The 23,087-nt window shown below is 41.8% G+C and overlaps 1 protein-coding gene across 1 annotated transcript in view; it reads left to right on the top strand.

Moving 5' to 3' along the window:
- The window catches only part of LOC126088118 (nuclear pore membrane glycoprotein 210), a 241,665-nt gene extending 218,944 nt beyond the window's left edge, over nt 1-22,721 (top strand). The window contains exons 14-15 of the mRNA XM_049906217.1: nt 16,421-16,483; nt 22,344-22,721. Of these exons, the coding sequence (XP_049762174.1) occupies nt 16,421-16,483; nt 22,344-22,519 (239 nt within the window). The 3' untranslated portion in view covers nt 22,520-22,721. The remainder of the gene's footprint in view (nt 1-16,420; nt 16,484-22,343) is intronic.
- Nucleotides 22,722-23,087: the final 366 nt, after the last annotated feature.

Genomic DNA, 23,087 nt, shown 5'->3' with positions numbered 1-23,087 from the left:
TCTAGTCATCAGAATCAGCATCTGTTCTAAATACAGCCCCCCTAAATACATTGTAATGCTTATACAAATGCTCATACCTTGTAACTCCAGCTGTGTGTGAAATCTTCATAATTCCATTAACCAGTAACTAGTATCAAAGAGAGATTTGGAAGTTCATGGATTTCTCTAATCTGTCAATAACTAAGCTTCTACTATATAGTTACACATATAACAACTTCATCACTTTCTATTATTTTTCATAAGAAAACATTTTACTTCTCCGGTAAACTTTAACAAAATGGAGTTACGAGGTTTTCATTGCCTACCGTCAATACTTCTTTTTACTTAAACAGCTTTTTGCTAGCCTCCATTTGTGACCATGGTTCTGACTTCTGCTAATTCTGTTGCATATAGATCTTTTTTACACACACACACACACACACACACACACACACACACACACACACTCACTTTGTGACCTGAATTCACTTTTACCCTGTGTCCAAGCAAATAAGTCCTAAATTTTGTGGATGTCCAGTGTATTCCTAACAGTTCGTTTGCAGTGACTGTATAAGATTTTTCATGTTTTAAAAGAATTCTGCTCACAGATGCAGTTGTACAATGTTTAATTTCCCCATATGCTTTCTTTTCGTGAAATAATTCTGAATCCAGTCCAAATTTACTACTGCCAGCGAGTAAATAGAATGGTAAGCTAAAATAAGGTCTGTGTAACAAGTTTGGTTATTTAATTCTTCCTTGATTTTCTCAGGTCTCTTTGACATTCTTTATACTTTATCAAAGGGTGCTCTTTTTAAGCAGATTGCTTAGAAAAGGTGTGCTTAGACTTTGTACATTTATGAATTTTCTTTAAATGCCACATAAGCCATAAAAATACTTCAGTTGTTTCCTGTTACGAGGGACGGAGAACTCTGAAATAGCTTTAATTTTCTTTTGTTTTGCCAGAATTTCTTTTTCAGCAATAACATGTCCTAAAAGTTTTCTATTCAGATATCGCAAATTTACATTTTTCTAATTTCAGACCATTCCGTCTTGTGTAAATTTTTCAGACACTAAAACTATAATATGTTCATCCCAATTTTGTTCTGTCACTGAAATGTCATCTAATTAAACTGCTAATTAAGATATATGTTCCTGCCCAAGTAAATGACGTAAAGCTCCAAAGAATTCTGCCACTGATTGGTTCAAACCAAAAGGTACCACACACTATTGTTAATCTCTTCCACCATAAAGAAAATCATTATACTTTCTGGACCCTGATGCCTATGGAACCTCATGAAAACCTGATGTTAAATCTAAACTTGACATAGGCTGCATGCTTTTGAATTTATGTAATAGTTCATCAGTCTTCTCAGGTGATTTGTTTCTCTCTACAAAATTTATTCAAATGTCTAATTTCCAAAACTAACCTCACTCCTCCATCGTTCTTTGACATAACCGTAAGTGGATTATTGTATGGACTGACACTTCTTTCGTCACACATTTTTCTAACTCCTCCTCAATAGCAGGTCATTTAGCTACAGGTATCCCATATATGAAAAAATGGTTACTATGGCTTTACTATGGCTCTGCCTGCACTGTTGCTAAAGTTTCACTATATTTCAAACCATAAAGATTTCAACTTACATTTTGTCTGTCTGAAAGTGCTGTTTCAAAGATTTTTCCATCTACATGTTTCTTAAATTCTGCATCATCTCTGTCTAATCCTGGTATATATTTATCTACAGGTTCTAACAATATTATGAAAACTATAGTTGCTGCTCACCTTATAGTGGAGATGCTGGGTCGCAGATCACATTAAAAAGACTGTTGGAAAGTGAGCTTTCAGCCAACAGAAACACACACACACACACACACACACACACACACACACACACACACACACACGAGACCACAGTCTCTGGTAGCTGGTGCCAGACTGTGAGCAGCAGCGCATGATGGGAGGGACAACCGGGTGGGGGTAAGGAAGAGGCTAGCACAGGGTGGGGGTAAGGAGGAGGCAGGAGCACGGTGGGGGAAGAATAGCAGGGAAAGGGTGGGGGATGGTAAAGCACTGCTGTGGGAGCGTGCAGGGACGAAATGGAGAGTCGGGCAGCTAGGTGCAGATGGGAGGTTAGATGGAGGGCGGGAGAGAGACAGAGGGTAGTAGAAAAGGAGAGAGGCAAAGAGACTGGGTGCACTGGTGGAATAGAGGGCTGTGTAGTGATGGAATGGGAACAAGGAAGGGACTAGATGGGTAAGGACAATGACTAACAAAGGTTGAGGCCAGGAGGGTTACAGGAACATAGGACATATTACAGGGTGACTTTCCACCTGTGCAGTTCAGGAAAGCTGGTGTTGATGGGAAGGATCCAGATGACACAGGCTGTGTTTGTTGGTTGTTGTGTCCAGGTAGAACTCAGCTCAGTGGTTGCAGCTTAGCTTATAGATCACATGACTGGTTTCACAGGTACCCCTGCCTTTGATGGGATAGGTGATGTTTGCCACTGGACTGGAGTAGTTGGTAGTGGGAGGATGTATGGGACAGGTCTTGCATCTACGTCTATTACAGGGACATGAGTAGCGACTGGAAAAATTCGCATTTTGCGATAAATGTGAAACATTCAAATTTTCCCTAAAAATGCAAAATAATGTAACAGATGCTATTTCATAGCAAATTTTATCCAGATGAGCTAGTTATCAGAGGTAATTTGAAACAGGTTTATTTTCTGCATACAGTATCAAATGTGTAAACAGTTACCGGCATTATCATCAGGTGAAGCCGAATTTGGAAAGATAATGTGCACAAGAACCTGCTTGCAAAATATAGTGTGTGAACCCAACGATGTATCAATGTGCTCAATGATTTGGTGCTATGCCAATGTGGACGGTTGAATGTTCAATCTAAAGCAACATAGTACTCAGCCTTGGGACACATCATTTTATAAGAAAGAAATGTGTATGTTAATTTGTTAGCTAAAGACCAAAAGATAGTATAATGCAGGGAGTTTTAACGTGGAAAATTAGGTGGTGGATGTTTTGAACTGCAGTTGCATCAAATACCACCAGAGGTTGTGCCTGAACTATGTCGTTAACAATGCTCAGCGAATTTGAACAAGCAATTGCGCGGTAGCCATCCCCAAATGCTTTGTGTTGTGCACTGCTCATTGGTTTCTCTTCTTCTTTTGAGACAAGTGAAGTGACTAATCCTGGCCCATCTTGGATTTGGGTTTGTCAAAAGGACTCTACCAGCTGTCAGATTCATACACCTACAAACACTGCCACAGTGACCCCATTCCAGGAATTCAGCAGGATCACCAGTCTCTTCTCAAATTCTTAGGCCCATCCCAGAACCTCTCCCTGGAGTCCATCTTTCTCCTCACCCCTATCACTCCCTGCATTCCTACCTTCTGCAAGTTTCCTAAAGTCCATAACCCAACAACCCAGAAAGCCCTATAGTAGCTGGTTCCTGTGCCCCCACTGAGAGAATCTCTGCTCTCACAGACCAACACCTTCAGCCTATTACCCGCAACCTACACTCCTATAAAACAGTTACTAACCATTTCCTCCACCAATCTCCACAGTTCTTGTTTTTTTTACCACATGCTGCCCTGTTCATTGCTATTGATGCCACTTACAGCATCCCTAACACCCATGGCCCTACTGCTATTGAACACTACCTTTCCCAGTGCCCGATGGATTCCAAACCAACAACCTTTTTTCTAGTTGCCATGACCAACTGTATCCTCACACACAGTTACTTCTCCTTTGAAGGTATTACGTAGAAACAACTGCTCATAGTCTGGCTCCAGCATCCAGGAACTGTGCTCGTGTGTGTGTGTGTTTTTTGTATTTTCGACAAAGGCCTTGTTGGCCAAAAGCTCACTTTCCGACAGTCTTTTTGTTGTGCCTATCTGCAACTCCGCATTTCCAATATACGGTGAGTAGCGACTGTCCTTTTCATAATACTGTTACATTCCATCCCAGTGTTAATTGTTATTACCTCTATCTTTCAACTGAATTGATTTTTCTTTTTCAACAGACATTACATTAATGGGATAGTACACAATTTTAAAATAATTACTGATTATGTCACTTGAATCTTTGTGTTCTAAATTGTTACTGCTGTTCAATTTATTACACTGTTCATTCATCCCTAAATTGTGGACAGTCAGGAGAGGGACTACTATTTCCTTGACTCCTCATGTCATTGTGTCCATGCCAATTTCTGTTTCTGTTGTCGAAATCTCTATTCCCATTTTTATTACATTAATAAAATAGTAAACATTTTTAAAATAATTACTGATTGTCTCACCTGAATCCTTGTGTTCTAAATTGTGTCTGTTGAGCCATTTATTACTCTGTTCATTCACCCCTAAATTGTGGATCATTAGTAGAGGGGTCACTAATTTCTTGCTATCTGGTTTATCGATTGTTCTTGTCTCTTCATGATATTGTGTCCATGCCAATTTCTGTTTCTGTCATCAGAAATCTCAATTCATGATTCTATTACAGTGGTTTGTTTGCTGTCCACTAGACTGAAAGTTACTACCATCATGATAAATATATTCTATTCCTTCATTATTAACATTTCCCCAATTTTTTGCCTCTGCTCTGTTGATGGTTGTGAGTGTTGTAATGTTTGCCAGTTTTACTCGTAATTATTTCTAATTTGTCTACATACTTTTAAAACTGATTCCTTGTGTGAATTTCAGTTTGCCAAACTTTTTTAGAGCATCTGTGTCATTTCATCAAGTAGTTAGTCTAAATGAGCTAATTTCTTCGACTGGAAAATTGTTCCATTCTACAAAGACATTCCATGTAATTTGGTCCATTCAAAAATTCACTTTTTATCCTAGCTTGTTCAGTTTCAGGCCAGAACTTACTTAAGAAACTGCATATGACATATCTACAGAAAAATTTTGATTTGCTGTTGACAGAGCTTCCCTTCTAAAAAATTTACAATGACCTGTCACTCATGTTAGGTACAGACAACTGGATGTAAACTAATCTCATCTGAAAAGTTTTGTACTGGAGTATTAGACAACAGAGTAGATGAGCTATTGAAAATATTTCTGTTGACTGCATCATTATGTAAATCTTCCAGTTCTTTGTTATCACAGAAATAGAATGTTCCAAATTTGATACATTGCTGTTGCTATTTCATTTGAGTTTACTGTTTGACAAACTACTGTAATCTTCACATCAGATTTACTTTCAACAGTAGATGACTGTGTTTCAGTGTTAGTTTCTACATTTGACATACAAGTATTTATGTTTTCATCAACATTTTTGATTTCACTATTAATATTTTCAAAAGCAGCTTTATTTTTTCTCCCTTTCAGTATCTAACTCATCTTTGACTTGTTTGAGTTTATTACTCATTTTAGATTCTACTTCCCCTACTATTGTTTCCAAACCCTCTATTTTTTTGTCCAAGGCTGTTCAATACTTGCAAATTTCTGGTTCATAGACTTTTCAAGCTCAACTGACTGATCAACAGTTATAAGTGATTATTCCATATATTGGAATTGTTCCCGATTTACGATTTGACTCTAATCATAAACTGAACTATTCTTGCTTACATATTATTTAGATCGTCGTCCCCCTCTTCTACTGCTTCTAACAATTTGTCCTCTCATTTAAGTGTTTTGTTTAAGTCTCCCATGTCAACTAAATCTCCACCCCCATCAGCTACAACTTCAGCTTTGACTCTGTAATGGTAATTGTTCCTACACTGTTTTCTTCATGCAACCCAATCATTTAAATAAAACATTCCGTTCTGAGAGTGTTGTACACTGGTTGTCAGTTGTGTGGTATATGTGCTACATCAACTTTTGGGACTTTGTTATCCTATTACCAATTGCAATCACAATCAAAAATCGATGCATCACAATACTACACTTAGTTATAACTATGTAAATATTTATTGTCCCATTGTATAACATATCTTAAAGCTTTTATGCCATAGGCACCATCAAAAGTGAAAAACCAGGCTTGTCAAACAAAACTCTTCCTTCAACCTCATGCTGGCACATCTTACATTCACAATGCTCAATTGTAAACTAAAGGCAGCTGCCTTCACTTACCAAAGATGGTATTATCTTACAACATATGTATCACAACTCCAACTAAGCTACTGTCTATTGTAACTCTTTGAGTATTAAATTTCAAGTACAAGCAAATTTAAAAAAAAAGCAATACTACAACTATGTTATAATACATGGTTATACAATGACCAACAGAAAGTTTTAAAAATAGCACCACTAATTAGAATAAGTTAGTGGCTGCTTCCCAAGGAGTACATTGTCAAAGTGGGTCCAGAAATGCCCATTGGACACTCCTATCTTCTCATTTAACATGCTGACTCATTCCTCTCTTAAAGCGCAAAAAACTCAACTTCTTCTAAATTTGACAGCAACCACACTTCATTCTCAAAGTGCAATTCCCTCATGCTGTTATGATGTCACCCAACAACAGCTGCTTATTCTTGGGTGCTTCACTGCTGCTGATGAGCCATTCTCTTGATTAATATTATTGTTGTCATTGTTCACTTTAAATGTTCCTTTAAAATGTCTTTCTGTTTGCCCTATGTACTTTGTTTCACAATCCTGCCACTTTATTTCATAAACTCCACCACTTTCCCCATCCCAGTTCTCCCCTGTGCCAGTCTTATGCTTCAGCCTCTGCTTGAGTTTGTTGTCCAGACAGAATGCAATTTTAACCCCTTTGTTTTTAAATAACCCCACCAGTTTATATGAGATAATTCCGTAATATGTATTCACTATAATTTCTAAGGGCATGCACTACTGTTGCATCAGTCCTATCTGTTAAATGCGCATCAAAACCATTTTCTGTCCCATTTGTCTAAGTATTTTCACTTCTTCATCCTTGTTCTTAGGACTCAGTGGGATGGAATTAGCCATGTGCATAGCTTTTTGAAGAATGCCAATTTATTTTTATGGAGGGTGACAAGAGATCATTGCGCCTGTGAAAGTGGGTGTTCTAAATGTTCCTACCTCTAGCTTGTTCTTATTCTCGACCATCAAATCAGGATAACATAAAAATCCCTGTCACTTCTGCTCTACTGCATCAGCATGTCAAATGAGAAGACAAAAGTGTCAGAGGGGTGTTTCTGGGCCCACTGTAGTGATGACCTCCTTGAGAAGCAGCTGCCAACATATTCTAATTAGTGGCATTACATTTAATACTGTCTGCTGGTCATTCTATATGGATGCACACATTGCAACACGGGTGTACTATAGCAGTTTAGAATTTCCTTGGACTTGACATTTAACATTCAAAGATTTTATGATAGCAAGTAGCATCATAGGGCGGCTGTGATACGTGTGTTATAGGATAGTATTATCTTTGGTAGATGAAGGCAGCTGCCTATAATTAATGTTTGAGGAAGAATTTTGTTTGTCAGTGCACATTTGCTGCTCGCTTTTTACTTTTGATGATGCCTAATGGCAGAGAAGCTTTAAGTTTGTTATACTACAGAATGATATAAACAATTATTTCATTGTCAGTAGGTGTAGTATTGCAATGTATTGATTTACTTCCTTGTTACATAGTGCTTGATAATGGGATAAAGTAGTCCTGAAACGTGGTAAATACACTCCTGGAAATGGAAAAAAGAACACATTGACACCGGTGTGTCAGACCCACCATACTTGCTCCGGACACTGCGAGAGGGCTGTACAAGCAATGATCACACGCACGGCACAGCGGACACACCAGGAACCGCGGTGTTGGCCGTCGAATGGCGCTAGCTGCGCAGCATTTGTGCACCGCCGCCGTCAGTGTCAGCCAGTTTGCCGTGGCATACGGAGCTCCATCGCAGTCTTTAACACTTGTAGCATGCCGCGACAGCGTGGACGTGAACCGTATGTGCAGTTGACGGACTTTGAGCGAGGGCGTATAGTGGGCATGCGGGAGGCCGGGTGGACGTACCGCCGAATTGCTCAACACGTGGGGCGTGAGGTCTCCACAGTGCATCGGTGTTGTCGCCAGTGGTCGGCGGAAGGTGCACGTGCCCGCCGACCTGGGACCGGACCGCAGCGAGCACGGATGCACGCCAAGACCGTAGGATCCTACGCAGTGCCGTAGGGGACCGCACCGCCACTTCCCAGCAAATTAGGGACACTGTTGCTCCTGGGGTATCGGCGAGGACCATTCGCAACCGTCTCGATGAAGCTGGGCTACGGTCCCGCACACCGTTAGGCCGTCTTCCGCTCACGCCCCAACATCGTGCAGCCCGCCTCCAGTGGTGTCGCGACAGGCGTGAATGGAGGGACGAATGGAGACGTGTCGTCTTCAGCGATGAGAGTCGCTTCTGCCTTGGTACCAATGATGGTCGTATGCGTGTTTGGCGCCATGCAGGTGAGCGCCACAATCAGGACTGCATACGACCGAGGCACACAGGACCAACACCCGGCATCATGGTGTGGGGAGCGATCTCCTACACTGGCCGTACACCACTGGTGATCGTCGAGGGGACACTGAATAGTGCACGGTACATCCAAACCGTCATCGAACCCATCGTTCTACCATTCCTAGACCGGCAAGGGAACTTGCTGTTCCAACAGGACAATGCACGTCCGCATGTATCCCGTGCCACCCAACGTGCTCTAGAATGTGTAAGTCAACTACCCTGGCCAGCAAGATCTCCGGATCTGTCCCCCATTGAGCATGTTTGGGACTGGATGAAGCGTCGTCTCATGCGGTCTGCACGTCCAGCACGAACGCTGGTCCAACTGAGGCACCAGGTGGAAATGGCATGGCAAGCCGTTCCACAGGACTACATCCAGCATCTCTACGATCGTCTCCATGGGAGAATAGCAGCCTGCATTGCTGCGAAAGGTGGATATACACTGTACTAGTGCCGACATTGTGCATGCTCTGTTGCCTGTGTCTATGTGCCTGTGGTTCTGTCAGTGTGATCATGTGATGTATCTGACCCCAGGAATGTGTCAATAAAGTTTCCCCTTCCTGGGACAATGAATTCACGGTGTTCTTATTTCAATTTCCAGGAGTGTATATCACACATTTGACAGCTTGTGTGTAATGTTCTAAGTTCTGACTCATGAGACAATTGTATGATAATTATGTAACAGATAAGTAAAACATTGTACTGAAAGAAAAAGAAAAAAAAGATTGGTTGCTTTTACTTACTTCACCTGTCCATATACTGTGAGTTGTTGCTGTCACCAGCTCGATCCCATTTCCTTTAGTGTCCTCCAGAAGACATGTCCTTTATTAAGAGGTATTTGTTGGCTTTTCCAGTCCCAAGCACACTGTTACTTTTAATGATCCTGTTCCTGCAACATTTCGTTGTATTAATACATTCGGTATTAACATAAACGCTGATGCATCCACATTCTAATACAAGCAACATATCGAAACGCAAAAGGCACCAAAAAGTGAAAGTGTCTTTCCAAACCTCATTTCTCACAATGAACTGGTTTGCATGAAATACTCCTCAGGTCCTTAAACAATCAAGAAACAAAGATGGAAAATTTGAATTTTTATTTCATTACCAGTATCAGAATTGAAAATAATTAGTTTAATTTATGTTGTTTTAAAAATATGTGTTGTTCTCATTTCGAAACAGTAGTTTTAAGGTACATAAACTTCCTAATGGATGCAGTATGATATCAGGTTCTTTATGTAGAATTTCTTAATACCAGCAACAAAAGTCACAGGAGTTCATGTTCACAATTATTCCACACCTTCAAATGATTGTCCTTCCAATGAAATAGTTACAGGTGGATATCTAACACTCACAAGCCCTGCATATTATGCACTACTTCCACAGACTGCCTCATAGTGGCAAAGGTGCCAATAAAGTTGTAAAAGTAAATTTCAAAATAAGTCCAATATATGAAAAATAATTAAGTTATTTGAAAAATCATAAAACTAATATTATTGAGATTATAAAAACTTTTAGTAAATCAGCAAAGTGCATTGTGTAATCCTTTTTTTAAGTGTATCGACAAGTACTCTACGTAGCGAAAGGTGAGCCGTTGATCATTTCCATTACACCATCTGAGTGTAGAGATTGGTTCACTCACTTCTTGGCTTTAAAACCTGTCAAATATGCACAGAGATACTTGACTGTTGTTGATAAGGATTCCAGATATGTGGTAAATGCTTTCCAATAGCTTGGTATAGATGAAACTCATCCTGCTGGTGAAAGTGTTAGTGACTTTCTAGTGAAGAAACTTGTTGGCCCGTATCTAAATAAAGGAAGGAATGTTATGTGTAACAGTTCCTTTGTATGGCTTTCACAAACACATCTGAAAACAATCCAAAGAGCTTGCTTGGGACTATAAAGGCAATTAGAAGGGAAGTGCCAGAGTATATGAAGAAAGTTCATGAGGATCTACACAAAACAGTAGCTTTCCTCAAGGAAAGCCAGGAAAGAAATAATAATTCTCAGTTTCTTACACTCAGATTTACAAATTGGAACTGACAGAGTTACAACTTGACACAGTGACACATTACAAAGAAACTAAGTACAGAGTAGATTTTGACCATATGGTCAGCAAGCACTCAGTGAAAGCTGGTGGGAAAAGTTGGCATGTTCATACTTTTTATAATATTCTAGATTTAGCAGGCATCAATGCTTGGATGATCTACAGAAGAGTAGCAACTTTCAGAAATGAGATACCTATTCAAGCTAGCAGAGGAATTTGCCAAAGATTATACAAGTTAAAGTGGAATCATCAGACATAGGTGGAACATTTAATGTTGATTTTCATTTAGTGTTAGTACAGACCAGGACTGTTATTCATTCTTTAGACAACTTGCCACCAACAGATATTTCACACTTGTCTTTCAGAGTTCTGTCATGTGTCAATTTAAAGAAAATGACAGTCTTGTCTGCATTAAAGATGTCACAGTCTGCATATCCTTCATGAATTATAGGCCACACAGAAGTGAGCCTTTTGGATTGTTACAATATTCACACAGTTGGCTGCACTGCTCACTTTGTCAAAAGTAATGCCGTGACATTGCTTGAATTTGTCAATCCAGCCACTGCTGCACACAAATTCTTCATCTTTTAATTTCTTGGTGAATTCTTCTGCTTTCACCATAAGGAGAGGTGTGCTAATGGGTAGATTGATGCTTCTCTGTTGCTTAAACCACTTAAGCAGCACTTGATCCATGTTGCTCTGTTCAGTTTTTTGTAACCACGTAATCTTAGATGCAATAACAGTTTTACCCTTGCTGTTCTAAAATGCGTGCACTTTGTAACAGATTGTTATGGGAATTGACATGTGCACTGTTGATGAGTTCTTTTATAGTCACCATTATTGTAGTATGAATGTGCTAGGGTAACAGTGAGGTGAGAGCTACACCCAGTGTTGACTGAAGGGCAGAGGGAAGAATATGCCAGGTTGCCATATTACAACAACAAATTTCCCTGTACAGTACATTGATTCTCCCCCCTGTGGGTCCGGGGTAAGAATAGGTCCGAGGTATTCCTGCCTGTCATAAGAGGCGACTAAAAGGAGTTTCAACCATTTCGGCCTTCAATGTGATGGTCCCCATTGGGGTTTGACCTCCTTTTTTCAAAATTTTACAGAAGTACGAGCCTTTTGGGGAAGGACACCTTACATGGTGTATCACCGGTCCTCAGTGCACTAAGACCTTGGGACTCATCATCGTAATGGCGTCGTAACTGCACCCACAGTTTATCAATTTGGGCCTAAACACCTGATGGGTTGCACAAGTTACGCCCATAGTGCATCCCCATCTTCACCTACTATCGTGATGGACTTTCCATGGCACCCGAAATCCAGCATGGTAGCCAGCCCATTGTAGTGGGGTCGTGATGTACCCTCTAGGTTGTAGCCCCCTGACAATACAGGGATCGAACTGCCGATACCTGAGCTGCACCCTCCCCACGTAAGCCAAGGAGTAGATGCCCGTCTACCTGGGGCATCAGGACTACCGGCAACGGTCATCCTGCCAGGTGGCCCTTGTTGAGGCTGGGTGGCGCCTGTGGGGAGAGCCCCTGGTCGGAGTGGGTGGTATCAGGGCGGACGTTTCGCAGATGAAACGTCAACATGCATCAGGTCGCTCTGTGGCCGCTTCTTCTAGGAGAAAAGGTTCTGTCTCTGTCTCTGGTTCTGGTACTTCTGCCTTTCCCCCCTTGGCCACTCTCTGGGAGGAATGACAGGCTCGCCGGCTTGGGGCGAAATATTATTAGTCTGTTCTCGGACTGATGGGGGGACGTTCGCCACCTCCAAGCCCATGTTCTTTGTACAGCATATCGAGGATATCTTCGGAGAAATTGAGGCTCTTAGTAAAATGCATTCGGGGTCCATTCTCATAAAGACCACCTCCGCTACACAGTCGGCGGCGCTCCAGGCATGCGACCGACTAGGGGACATCCCAGTGTCATTGTCCCACGTCTGGCACTCAATAGGACGCAGGGGATTATTTTCCATCGGGACCTCCTGCTGCAATCTGATGAGGAGCTCAGGGCCAACCTGGAGCGCCGTGGTGTGCATTTCTTCTGGCGAGTCCAGCGCGGCCCCAAAGATCGTCGCGTCGACACTGGGGCCTTTATCCTCGCCTTCAAGGGGGATGTTCTCCCTGAGACGGTAAAGGTGATGTGCTACCGGTGTGACGTGCGACCTTACGTTCTGCCTCCTATCCGATGCTTTTGATGTTTGCGCTTCAGGCACATGTCGTCACGGTGTGAAGCTGGGCCCCTTTGTGGCGATTGTGGACATCCTCTTCGTGAGTTACATACATGCACCCCACCAACTTGGTGCGTCAATTGTCCTGGCCTCCGCTTGCCTAGATCTTTTGAGTGCCCCATATATCAGAAGGAGAAAAAGACCGTCTGTCTTATTCTGAGGCCAGGAAGAAATATGACCGCTTCCATCCCGTGATGTTGACAACGTCGTTTGCTTCGGTTGTGTCCACTCCTTCCGCTGTATCCTCACCCCTATTCTGTCCCCCCTCCACCTCCTCACCCCATCCGGGGTCTATGCCTCCGCCTCCCAAATCGCTCCCTTCCAAATCCTCCTCCCTCGCGGCCCCTGCCCCATCTGCCCCAGGGGCCACCCTCCCTCCTCCTCCTCCTCCTCCTCCTCCTCCTCCTCCTCCTCCGCTGCCTGAGAAGCGATCCTCTTCTCAGGCGTCCATCGGGGAAACGTTATGTACCCCGGCTTCTGAGGTCTGGCATTCAAAAAAGGATCCCAAGCATGAGGACTTCCTTTGGGTCCAGCCCCCACAGCCCATCATCCCTGTGACTCATCGGTCTTCCAAGAAGGCCTCAAAGAAAAAGTCTTTAACCCCCTCTCCACCCCAGCGCGTTTCGTCTGACGCTCCATTCGACAGTTGCTGCTCCTGGCCATCCTCAGTTTTGCCGGGATGCTCTGCTGCCAGGCACTCAGCTGGCCTGTCGGCGGCGGACGCTGCTGCCCCTCCTGCGCAACCCAGAAAGGTGGCCGCAGCTGGCGACGACTCGATGGAACAGGATCCGCCTCCCGACGGTTGTAGCGATGTTACCTTGAAACCTGGCCCTCCACGGTCGTCAAGGTGACCAGCTCTTCACCCGTTTCGTTCCCCCTTTCTCTGATTTGCAATGACTCTGTTACATTGGAACATAAGAGGTATTCGATCTAATTGGGAGGAATTACAACTGCTCCTCCGCCTACACTGTCTGTTTGTCATTGGTCTCCAGGAAATGAAGTTACGCCCAACTGATTGTATTGCCTTTACCCACTATACCTCCGAGCGATCTGACCTAATCTCTGTGGACGGCTTTCCAGCTCATGGTGGGGTTATGTTGCTCGTTCGGGACGATGTCTATTACCATCCCATCCCATTGACCACCCCACTCCAAGCAATAGCTGTCTGTATTACTCTTTCTGCCTTTACTTTTTCTGTTTGTACTGTCTACACTCCATCGTCATCCGCAGTTAGTCGGGCTGACATGATGCACCTGATTGCCCAGCTTCCTCTGCCGTTTTTATTGTTTGGCGACTTCAATGCCCATCATCCCCTTTGGGATTCTCCTGCATCCTGTCAGGGAGGCTCCCTCTTGGTGGATGTTTTCAACCATCTCAATCTTGTCTGCCTCAATACTGGTGCCCCGACTTTCCTCTCAGACTCTACTCATACCTACTCCCACTTGGACCTCTCGATCTGTTCTACCACTCTTGCCTGTCGGTTCGAGTGGTATGTCCTTTCTGACGCCTATTCGAGCGACCATTTCCCCTGTGTCGTTCGTCTCCTGCATCTCACCCCATTCCCACGTCCCTCGAGCTGGAACATACCAAAAGCTGACTGGGGACTTTACTCCTCCCTGGTGACCTTTCTGGACCAAGTTTTTCTCAGCTGTCACAGTCAGGTCGAATACCTCATGGCTGTTATCATCAATGTGGCCGAACGTTCTATTCCTCGTACTACCTCTTCTTTACATCACGTTTCAGTCCCCTGGTGGAATGAGGCTTGCAGAGACACTATCCGTGCTCGACAACGTGTTTTACACACCTTTCGCTGCCATCCTACACTGGCGAATTGTATTCATTACAAACGACTCCGAGCGCAATGTCGTCGAGTCATCAAAGACAGCAAAAAAACTTGTTGGGCATCTTTCACGAGCTCCTTTAACAGTTTTACTCCCTCTTCTGTCATCTGGGGTGGCCTGCGCCGGCTATCGGGCATTAAGGCCCACTCCTCGATACCTGGCCTGCCTTCCTGTAATGAGGTACTTGTCGACCCTGTGGATGTCTCCAACGTCTCACGGAGGTTTCAAGCTCCGCTCATTACCACCCTGCCTTCCTTCCCAGAAAAGAGGCAGAAGAGGCTCGGCGACCTTCCTTCCACTCGCTGAATCTGGAAGATTATAATGCCTCCTTTGCCATGCGGGAACTTGAACGTGCACTTGCATTGTCCCGGTCCTCTGCTCCGGGGCCAGATGCCATTCACGTTCAGATGCTGACACACCTTTCTTCGGCAGGCAAATGCTTTCTTCTTCGTACCTATAATCGCGTCTGGACCGAAGGTCAGGTCCCCATGCGTTGGCGTGAGGCTGTCGTTGTTTCCATACTCAAACCCGGGAAGGATAGACACCTTCCTTCTAGTTACCGCCCCATTTCTCTTACAAGGTGTGTCTGTAAGGTGATGGAGCGCATGGTTAACGCTGGTTTGGATTCTTGAATCTCGACGGCTACTTACCAATGTTAAATGCGGCTTTCGTCGACACTGCTCCGCCTTTGACTATCTTGTGAACTGTCGATGTTCATCATGAACAACTTTTTGCGAAAGCGCCAAACGGTAGCTGTGTTCTTCGATTTGGAGAAAGCTTACAATACCTGTTGGAGAGGAGGTATCCACCGCACTATGCACAGGTGGGGCCTACATGGCCGCCTGCCCCTTGTTATTGATTCATTTTTAACAGATCGAATGTTTAGGGTACGTGTGGGTTCCATATTGTCTGACGTCTTCCTCCAGGAGAAGGGAGTGCCTCAGGGCTCCATTTTGAGCGTAGCCCTTTTTGCCATAGCGATCAATCCAATTATGGATTGCATTCCACCTAACGTCTCCAGCTCTCTTTTCATCGATGACTTCGCGATCTGCGGCAGTGCCCAGAGAACATGCCTCCTGGAGCGCTGCCTGCAGCGTTGTCTTGACAGCCTTTACTCATGAAGTGTGGCTAATGGCTTCCAGTTCTCTGAAGAGAAGACGGTTTGCATCAACTTTTGGCGATATAAAGCATTCCTTCCACCATCCTTACATCTGGGTCCCCTTGTTTTCCCATTCGTGGAGACAACGAAGTTTTTAGGGCAGTACAATGTGCCACAGCCTTACGCCATACTGTAGTCTTTCCCCTCGGTAGTGCCACATGGCCGTCTGCAGAATGGTCTTCTTGTGACCGTACTTTCCTATGACCACTGCTGCCAGCAATCATGTTTGATGACTACACTCCTCTCAAGTCTTTCTGCATCCAGCTATTTGTAGCCCTGTTATAAGACCTCTTTCAAACTCTGTGAACTGTTGGCTAACATCAACTCACTCTGTCCAATCTGAAAGGTAATTAATGTTCATGGCCTTTACAGCAGTTATTTGAAGCAAACCTGATTTTCACGCTCTTAGTCTGCTACTAGCGATTTCAGTAGGTATCATCTTTCAGGTATAGAAAAATGCTTACTAAATTTCATTTATCTCGCATAGCTCCTTCTTGGCGTTGGGATTGTTTTTCTGTCAGCATATGTACAGACTTCAGACAGTTTGTGGCTTTCACCTTGCAACTTAGCTTCAAGTTGCCTGAGTCAGCTAATTGTGGAACTGGTTCTTTTGTTAGTGCTCCACATTCTTACCTTTATTCAGGCATGTTTGGTTAGATGTTTAATATTAACATTACTCTAACATAGAGGAATAAAAGGGATTTTCATAATTGTTTCTTGTGTTTTAGGTTACAGGTTTATTGCTGTTCCTATGGCAACCAGGAGAGGGGAGTCAATGATATTAGGACCATGTAAGTATAATGGAAATGTAATTGTATTATTTGTAGTAAAATATGTCTTTTCAGAAAATATATGTTTTGTTATCATAATACAAAAGCTGATTTCTCTTTCAATAAATTCCAACTAGTTTGTCTCTTGTTTGACTCTTGTTCTTCATTGAGTTAGCTCTAATCCTGTTTCATATGCTTCTAATGTTTGAGAATTTGTTTGATTTTAATAATCCCCTTTTAAATTAGGAGCTGATTAGTAGAACACTTTCGGAACTCCCAGTAGTAGTTCCTTTAGGCTTTGTATGCTGCTAATAGTTGATTACATGTTCCACTTCAGGTCTACCCATTTTTTTTCTATCGTTTAATCAGTCTCCCAATAGTAGATACCCAAATCTACAACTCCCATGGACCGATATTTTGGCAGGAACCCACCCTGCCATTTTCAAGACAAAACTGCAGCAGGTAAGTGCGGTGCAAGGGAATTTAAAACCTCGGTTTGCATAGAAACCCTGGAAAAATAACACACACACACACACACACACACACACACACACACACACACACACACACTTTAAACACTCATCAAAACCAAAGATGACTGACATCAGAAGTTATCAGTAGTGAAATTGATAGTTAACAGTTGCGGTAGCATTAACAGACCAATTTTATTCAAAATGCTCCCTGCGTAAAGCCGTAAACTTTGGTGCCATCTCGTTATTATCATCACTCACCCAGTGCGCAGTGGTTTGATGGCGTAACACACGTCTGATCTGTCTTTCACTATAGCCATTCTGATGAAAGGAGACTTTGAGATGGGATAAGTCAGCAGACAAACTCTCAAGGTCTGAGATGACATGGGCCCTGTGAACCAAGATAAGATGCACCCCTTCACATTGAGCAGGAGGGTGACAGCTATCAGCTACAGATACAAGTCAGTGTGAGTAGGATTCCTATAAATGGCATTTCTCAATGCACCATCAACCTTCTTCCCGACCAACACATCAAGGAAGGGAAGACAGCCATTCTTTTCCATCTCTATTGTGGAACAAGTACTCGGATGGTTCGAATTCAAAGTGTTCTAAAAAGTCATTCATATTCTCAGCACCATGATGCCAAACAACAAAAGTATTGTCTACATATTGAAATAAACATGTAAGTTTTAATTCCGCCAACTCCAAGACATGTTCCTTGAAATCTTTCAACAAATTAGCAATAATAGGTGACAATGGGCTTCCCATTGCCTTATAAATAGAGATGGTGGTTTTTGTTTAAATTCTGCATGGAATCTTGCTCTCTCCCTTGTCAAAAAACAGAATGACAGGGCTAATTTCACTGTCAATAACTTCTGATGTTGGCCATCTTTGGCTTGTGATGGTGGTAGTGTGTGTTTCCAGAGTTCCTCTGCAAACCAAGGTTTTAAATTTGCATCCACAGTGCTCACATAAAGCAGTTTTGCCTTGAAAATGGCAGAGTGTGCTCCTGTCGAAATATTGGCGATGGTTGAAGACATCATCCGGTTGCATTCTCGTAAGTTACTTGAACATTTAATATGCCAGGAGACGTTCACATTGTTTATTTCTACAAGGATAAGGACTGTATTATTACTTGTGGAGGTTGGATAAACTTCACAGCAGTAGAGTAAGATTGCAATAAGTGATTCTTGTTTTTACTAAGGTGTCTGGATCAAAATAGTTTTCCAACATTTGCCAAAGTTGTCCATCGTATTAATTCTCCTGCTGCCAGCCGCATAAATCAATGAGCTGGCCAAGCTCTAGTTTGTGAAACCAAACACCACAGAAACTAAGTAATGAGAATTCTGCCAGATAACATGCCTAGCATATAGTCGTCGTAAGTAAAAGGTAAACTGTGATGGGAAGTGCTGTTGATTATCACAATACAATAGATTTTATATTGGAAAAAAGTACTCAGAGCCCAAAATTGACTTGATTCCACATGCACAAGGCTAAAAGAAGCACAAGTCTTCTGTTTAAAGGACCCTTTTCTTAATTTTACTCTTACTTTCTAATAAGATTAATGTTACCATGTGGATGTTTCTGTAAAACTTAATAGATTTAGCTGTCACATTTTGTGTAATTAATAAGGCATCAGTTGTTCAAAAGCAGTTCTAGAGGAAAGCAAATGCACAAGTTGAATTTCATTAGGGGCATTATGATTGTTTCTGGCCTCATACCAGTGAATAAAGGTCCAGAAACAATGTAACACAAAGACCTATCCTCAAAGTCTGCTCAGCTCTAAGGTTCTATATTCTCTGCATGAGATGGCATGACCTCTTGCTTTTTCTGCTCACAATTATCTTACTAGCTGTTGCTGTAACAATCTGTATAACATGTAGAGTATTATTTGTTATGACAGCCATCCTTGGAAATCATAATGTAATGCAACTAATTTTATTTTACGAAACCAGAAAAAATCAGAATAGTTATGTGAGCTTATCTCCTTAGTTTTCTAGTATTTGTAAGCCTCATAGAAATAATTATGTGATGTAATAATATTGCTATTCAAGTATTAGTTTTGCAAACTCGTTATGGAAAGCAATGACATCTCATCTTGAAATTATTACATCCGTAATGGAGTAACTCCATTAGCAAAACTCTTAACACAACAGTTTTAGAAGGTTTTGAATGATATAAAATTATAATTTATATGAAATGTTGTACATTGTGACCATAGGGTACTGAACACTATTGATTAAAAGGAGGGGGGTGGGGAGGAGGACCTTGATGTACTATAACTCCGTAGTTATATTTTAATATTCAAACAAGCACCACCATAATTTTTTTAAAACGTTATTACACATTTGAAGTATGGCTAAAGTTACGTATTGGACATCCCCATCCCCCACTACCACAGCTGCATATACCGAGCGAGGTGGCGCAGTGGTTAGACACTGGACTCGCATTCGGGAGGACGACGGTTCAATCCTGCATCCGGCCATCCTGATTTAGGTTTTCCGTGATTTCCCTAAATCATTCCAGGCAAATGCCGGGATGGTTCCTCTGAAAGGGCACGGCCGACTTCCTTCCCTAATCCGATGAGACCGATGACCAAGCTGTCTGGTCTCCTTCCCCAAACAACCAACCAACCAACCACAGCTGCATATAACATTTCTTTGAGTCAAACAAAAGGTGTGTATACTCCTGTTTATTAGAAATTAAGCCTTAAAAAAGTTTTCCTGCTCTCCAGAAATACATACAGTTGTTAATTATTCAGTAGCTACCCAAATGTAACAGTGTGGAAAACAATCCAAAATGCTTGTGCACTGGTCATTGCCCTATCATAGACGCAGGAAAAAGGGGGGAGGGGCAAATCTGTTGAGAATATAAACACCCTGGCTGTGGGAACAAGGAGATAAAATACAACTGCCAGTGATTCCAGTACAACTGATCATGGGCATTTGCTGGGCAGCAACTTCTCAAGACCCATGTGCAAAGGAATCAAGAGAACCATCCCTGGGTGCACAGTTGCTGATCACTATTGCCTGCCGGTTACCTGTTGGATTAGCACTAGCAATAGACTCACATGAAACCTCTTTTCTAGAGGTGATATTCTGGAACACTGATATTGTCACGTGATGGACTGAAAAATGATGTAATATATGGGGTGGCATAAAAATCATGACACACACAGGGATTTTTTATATGTAGGTGGGTACTGTGTATTTTGATATGGAACGTAGTAAGGCCTTTATGATGTCAATATTCATCGAATGCAGCTTTCATAGATTGATCACAGCATATGTCTCAAGAAGGCAAATGCTACAATATGTGAAAATTATAGGACGCTCAGCCTAGTTACTCACGCCTCTAAAATAGTAACCTCAGTTATCCTAAAACGCATAGAACAAAAAGTCGAAGCTACACTCTCCTAAGACCAGTTTGGATTGCGGAAAGATAGAGGAACCAGAGTAGCAATATTTGCTCTAAAACTAATAATAGAGAAATGACTAGATAAGAACCTGACAATATACATAGCTTTTGTAGATGTAGAGAAAGCCTTTGATAATGTTAAATGGGATAAGATGTTTGAGATACTAAAACAAGTAGGAATAGACTATAAAGATAGAAAAATGATATGGAACCTGTGCAAAAACGAGACAGCAGTTATCCGTGGACGGACAAAACAAGAAGAGGTGCAGATACGGAAAGGTATCCGACAAGGTTGCCCACTATCCCGTTATGTTTAACCTATACATTGATGAGGTGCTGAAAAAAGTAAGGGAAAATTCACAGACAAGTGTAGTAATTCATGGCCAACGAATAGATATGATAAGATATGCCGATGATATAGCTGTCCTAGCTGAAAGTGAAGAAGATCTTGTAGTCCTACTGAATAGAATGAATAAAGTTATGGGGGAAGAATATAATATGAGAATTAATAAAGCAAAAACAAAAGTAATGGCATGTGACAAAAAATCTCAAGTGAAAGTCCAAGTTCATGTAGGCAATGAACTGCTTGAACAAGTTGATAAATTTACTTATCTGGGCAGTAATATTACCAGGGATGAAAGGAGCAAGGCGGAAGTGAGAAGTAGAATTGCTCAAGCAAAGGCTGCTTTTAAAAGAAGAAAAACATCAGCTTTGAAATCAGGAAAAGATTTTTGAAATCAGATGTGTGGAGTGTGGCATGCTATGGGTGTGAAACATGGACTCTTGGGACAGAGGAAGACCAGAAACTAAGTTCTTTTGAAATGTGGTGCTATAGACGCATGCTCGAAATAACATGTATCGACAAGGTCACAAACGAAGTGGTTCTGGAAAGAGCAGGTGAGAAGAGAAGCTTCTGGAGTTTCATTGTTAAAAGAAGAGTGCAATTTACAGGCCATCTATTAAGACATAAAGGAATCCTGAACACAATAATAGAGGGATATGTGGAGGGAAAAAGACCAAGAGGAAAACCCCGGCTGAGGTACATGGATCAAATCGTGAAAGATGTGGGATGTAACACCTATAAAGAAATGAAGAGAAAAGCTGAATGACGCACAGAATGGAGACAAGCTGCCATTGTAGCTGTTGCAAACAAATCCTTGGATTGACCACTACAGAAGAAGAAGAAGAAGAAGAAGAAGACATCATAGTAATGTGATGGCAGTGTCAGTGATTGTTGGTATTGCAGATAGGCAAGTGATTAGTTGTGGACAAGTCTAGCATTGGTTCCTGTGCAGCTGCCATTGCATTGGATTGCAGAGTGTTGCTGGGCAACAACAGTATGTGAAATGTTAATGTGGTAGGAAAATAATTTCCGATAGTGTTTGAAGAATGTTTGATGCACACGGTAGTTGTGTGATATAATGCACTCTGATAATGCTAAGAATAATAATAACAATAATCAAACAGTCATGAGTTTGTAACAATGCATAACAGTCATTGTTAGGTGAACTCACTAAATCTTCAAGAGCTGTCTGGTTACATTGAGGACAATATTTTACTGTGCATGCTTGTGTGTCAGTGTGTTCCAGGTAGACATCAACAGTGTATTAATTTATAGAGAAGACCATATTCAGAACCCAGCTGTCTCCTCATCGTGAAGAGGACTGGTGCAAGTTGCTTCAGACATTTTATCTCTCTCTCTATCTCTCTCTCTCTCACTCACTCACTCACACACACACACACACACACACACACACACACACACACTCACTCACTCACTTCATTTTGGGAGTCTACTTTCCAATTATATGTTCCTACATGTATTATTTGGTTTGATGATAGAATTATTAATGAAAATACCCTTCAGTTTGTCTTGATTGTCACATTTATGACAGGCTATCATGCAATACATAAAAATAAGACAACCCTCGTGACATGAACTCTTATGTAATCTGAAATAGTTTATCACTCATCTTTTGATTTCTTTCTTTCAGCTTCACTTCAGCTAACAAAAAGACAATCAATTTATGATGCAGCAGGTAGTGGCAGTATCAGCAGGCCTAGTAATTTAATGATTCGTGCACCATTTTCTACAACTGAAGCTGTATATGGAGACCCAAGGACACCATTCCAAAATATTGATGCACATCGAAGGAGAACTTTTCTGTGATGAAGCCAGTGTGGACACTGGCATGTTGTAATTTATTGTTTAGTAGATGTGTTGGTTCTGGAAACTGTGGTTTACAAGTGGGTCAGATGACGTGTTCCTGTGATACAACATTCTAATGTAATGTTGCTTCTTCTGGTGTTCTCTCCACCTGAAGTGTTCAAATTGTGAAGTCCTGTAAATAAAGGAAAGTTTTTACTTTGTCCGTTTGATACTACCTCATTCTCTGTTGAGTGAATGAAATTTTAATCCCACAGGTTTTATTGGAGTTTTTATTTTTTTTTTTACTGTAGCATTATCAAGATAAGTGTCTTGTAATTCTACAAAAGAATAGTATGGAAACTAAGTGGAAATGTTTGCCAGCTTTTAATATTTCTTGTGTGAGAGAGACATCCCTCCAATTTTCTCCTTAATTTAAGAAGTAAGATTTTGTTAAGTTCAGTATAATTCTCATAGTTGAGAAATATGCTGCTGAGACAGATAGTGAACTGTATAAGATAAGATCCATTACAGTGCCCTTATTATGAACTGGCTGCATTTGTTGTGTATTGGCCAATACTACTCAGTTAAG

The sequence above is a fragment of the Schistocerca cancellata genome, chromosome 6 (genome assembly GCF_023864275.1).
Source record: "Schistocerca cancellata isolate TAMUIC-IGC-003103 chromosome 6, iqSchCanc2.1, whole genome shotgun sequence".
Classification (NCBI taxonomy): Eukaryota; Metazoa; Arthropoda; class Insecta; order Orthoptera; family Acrididae; genus Schistocerca; species Schistocerca cancellata.
This window is presented reverse-complemented; position numbering and strand designations above follow the sequence as displayed.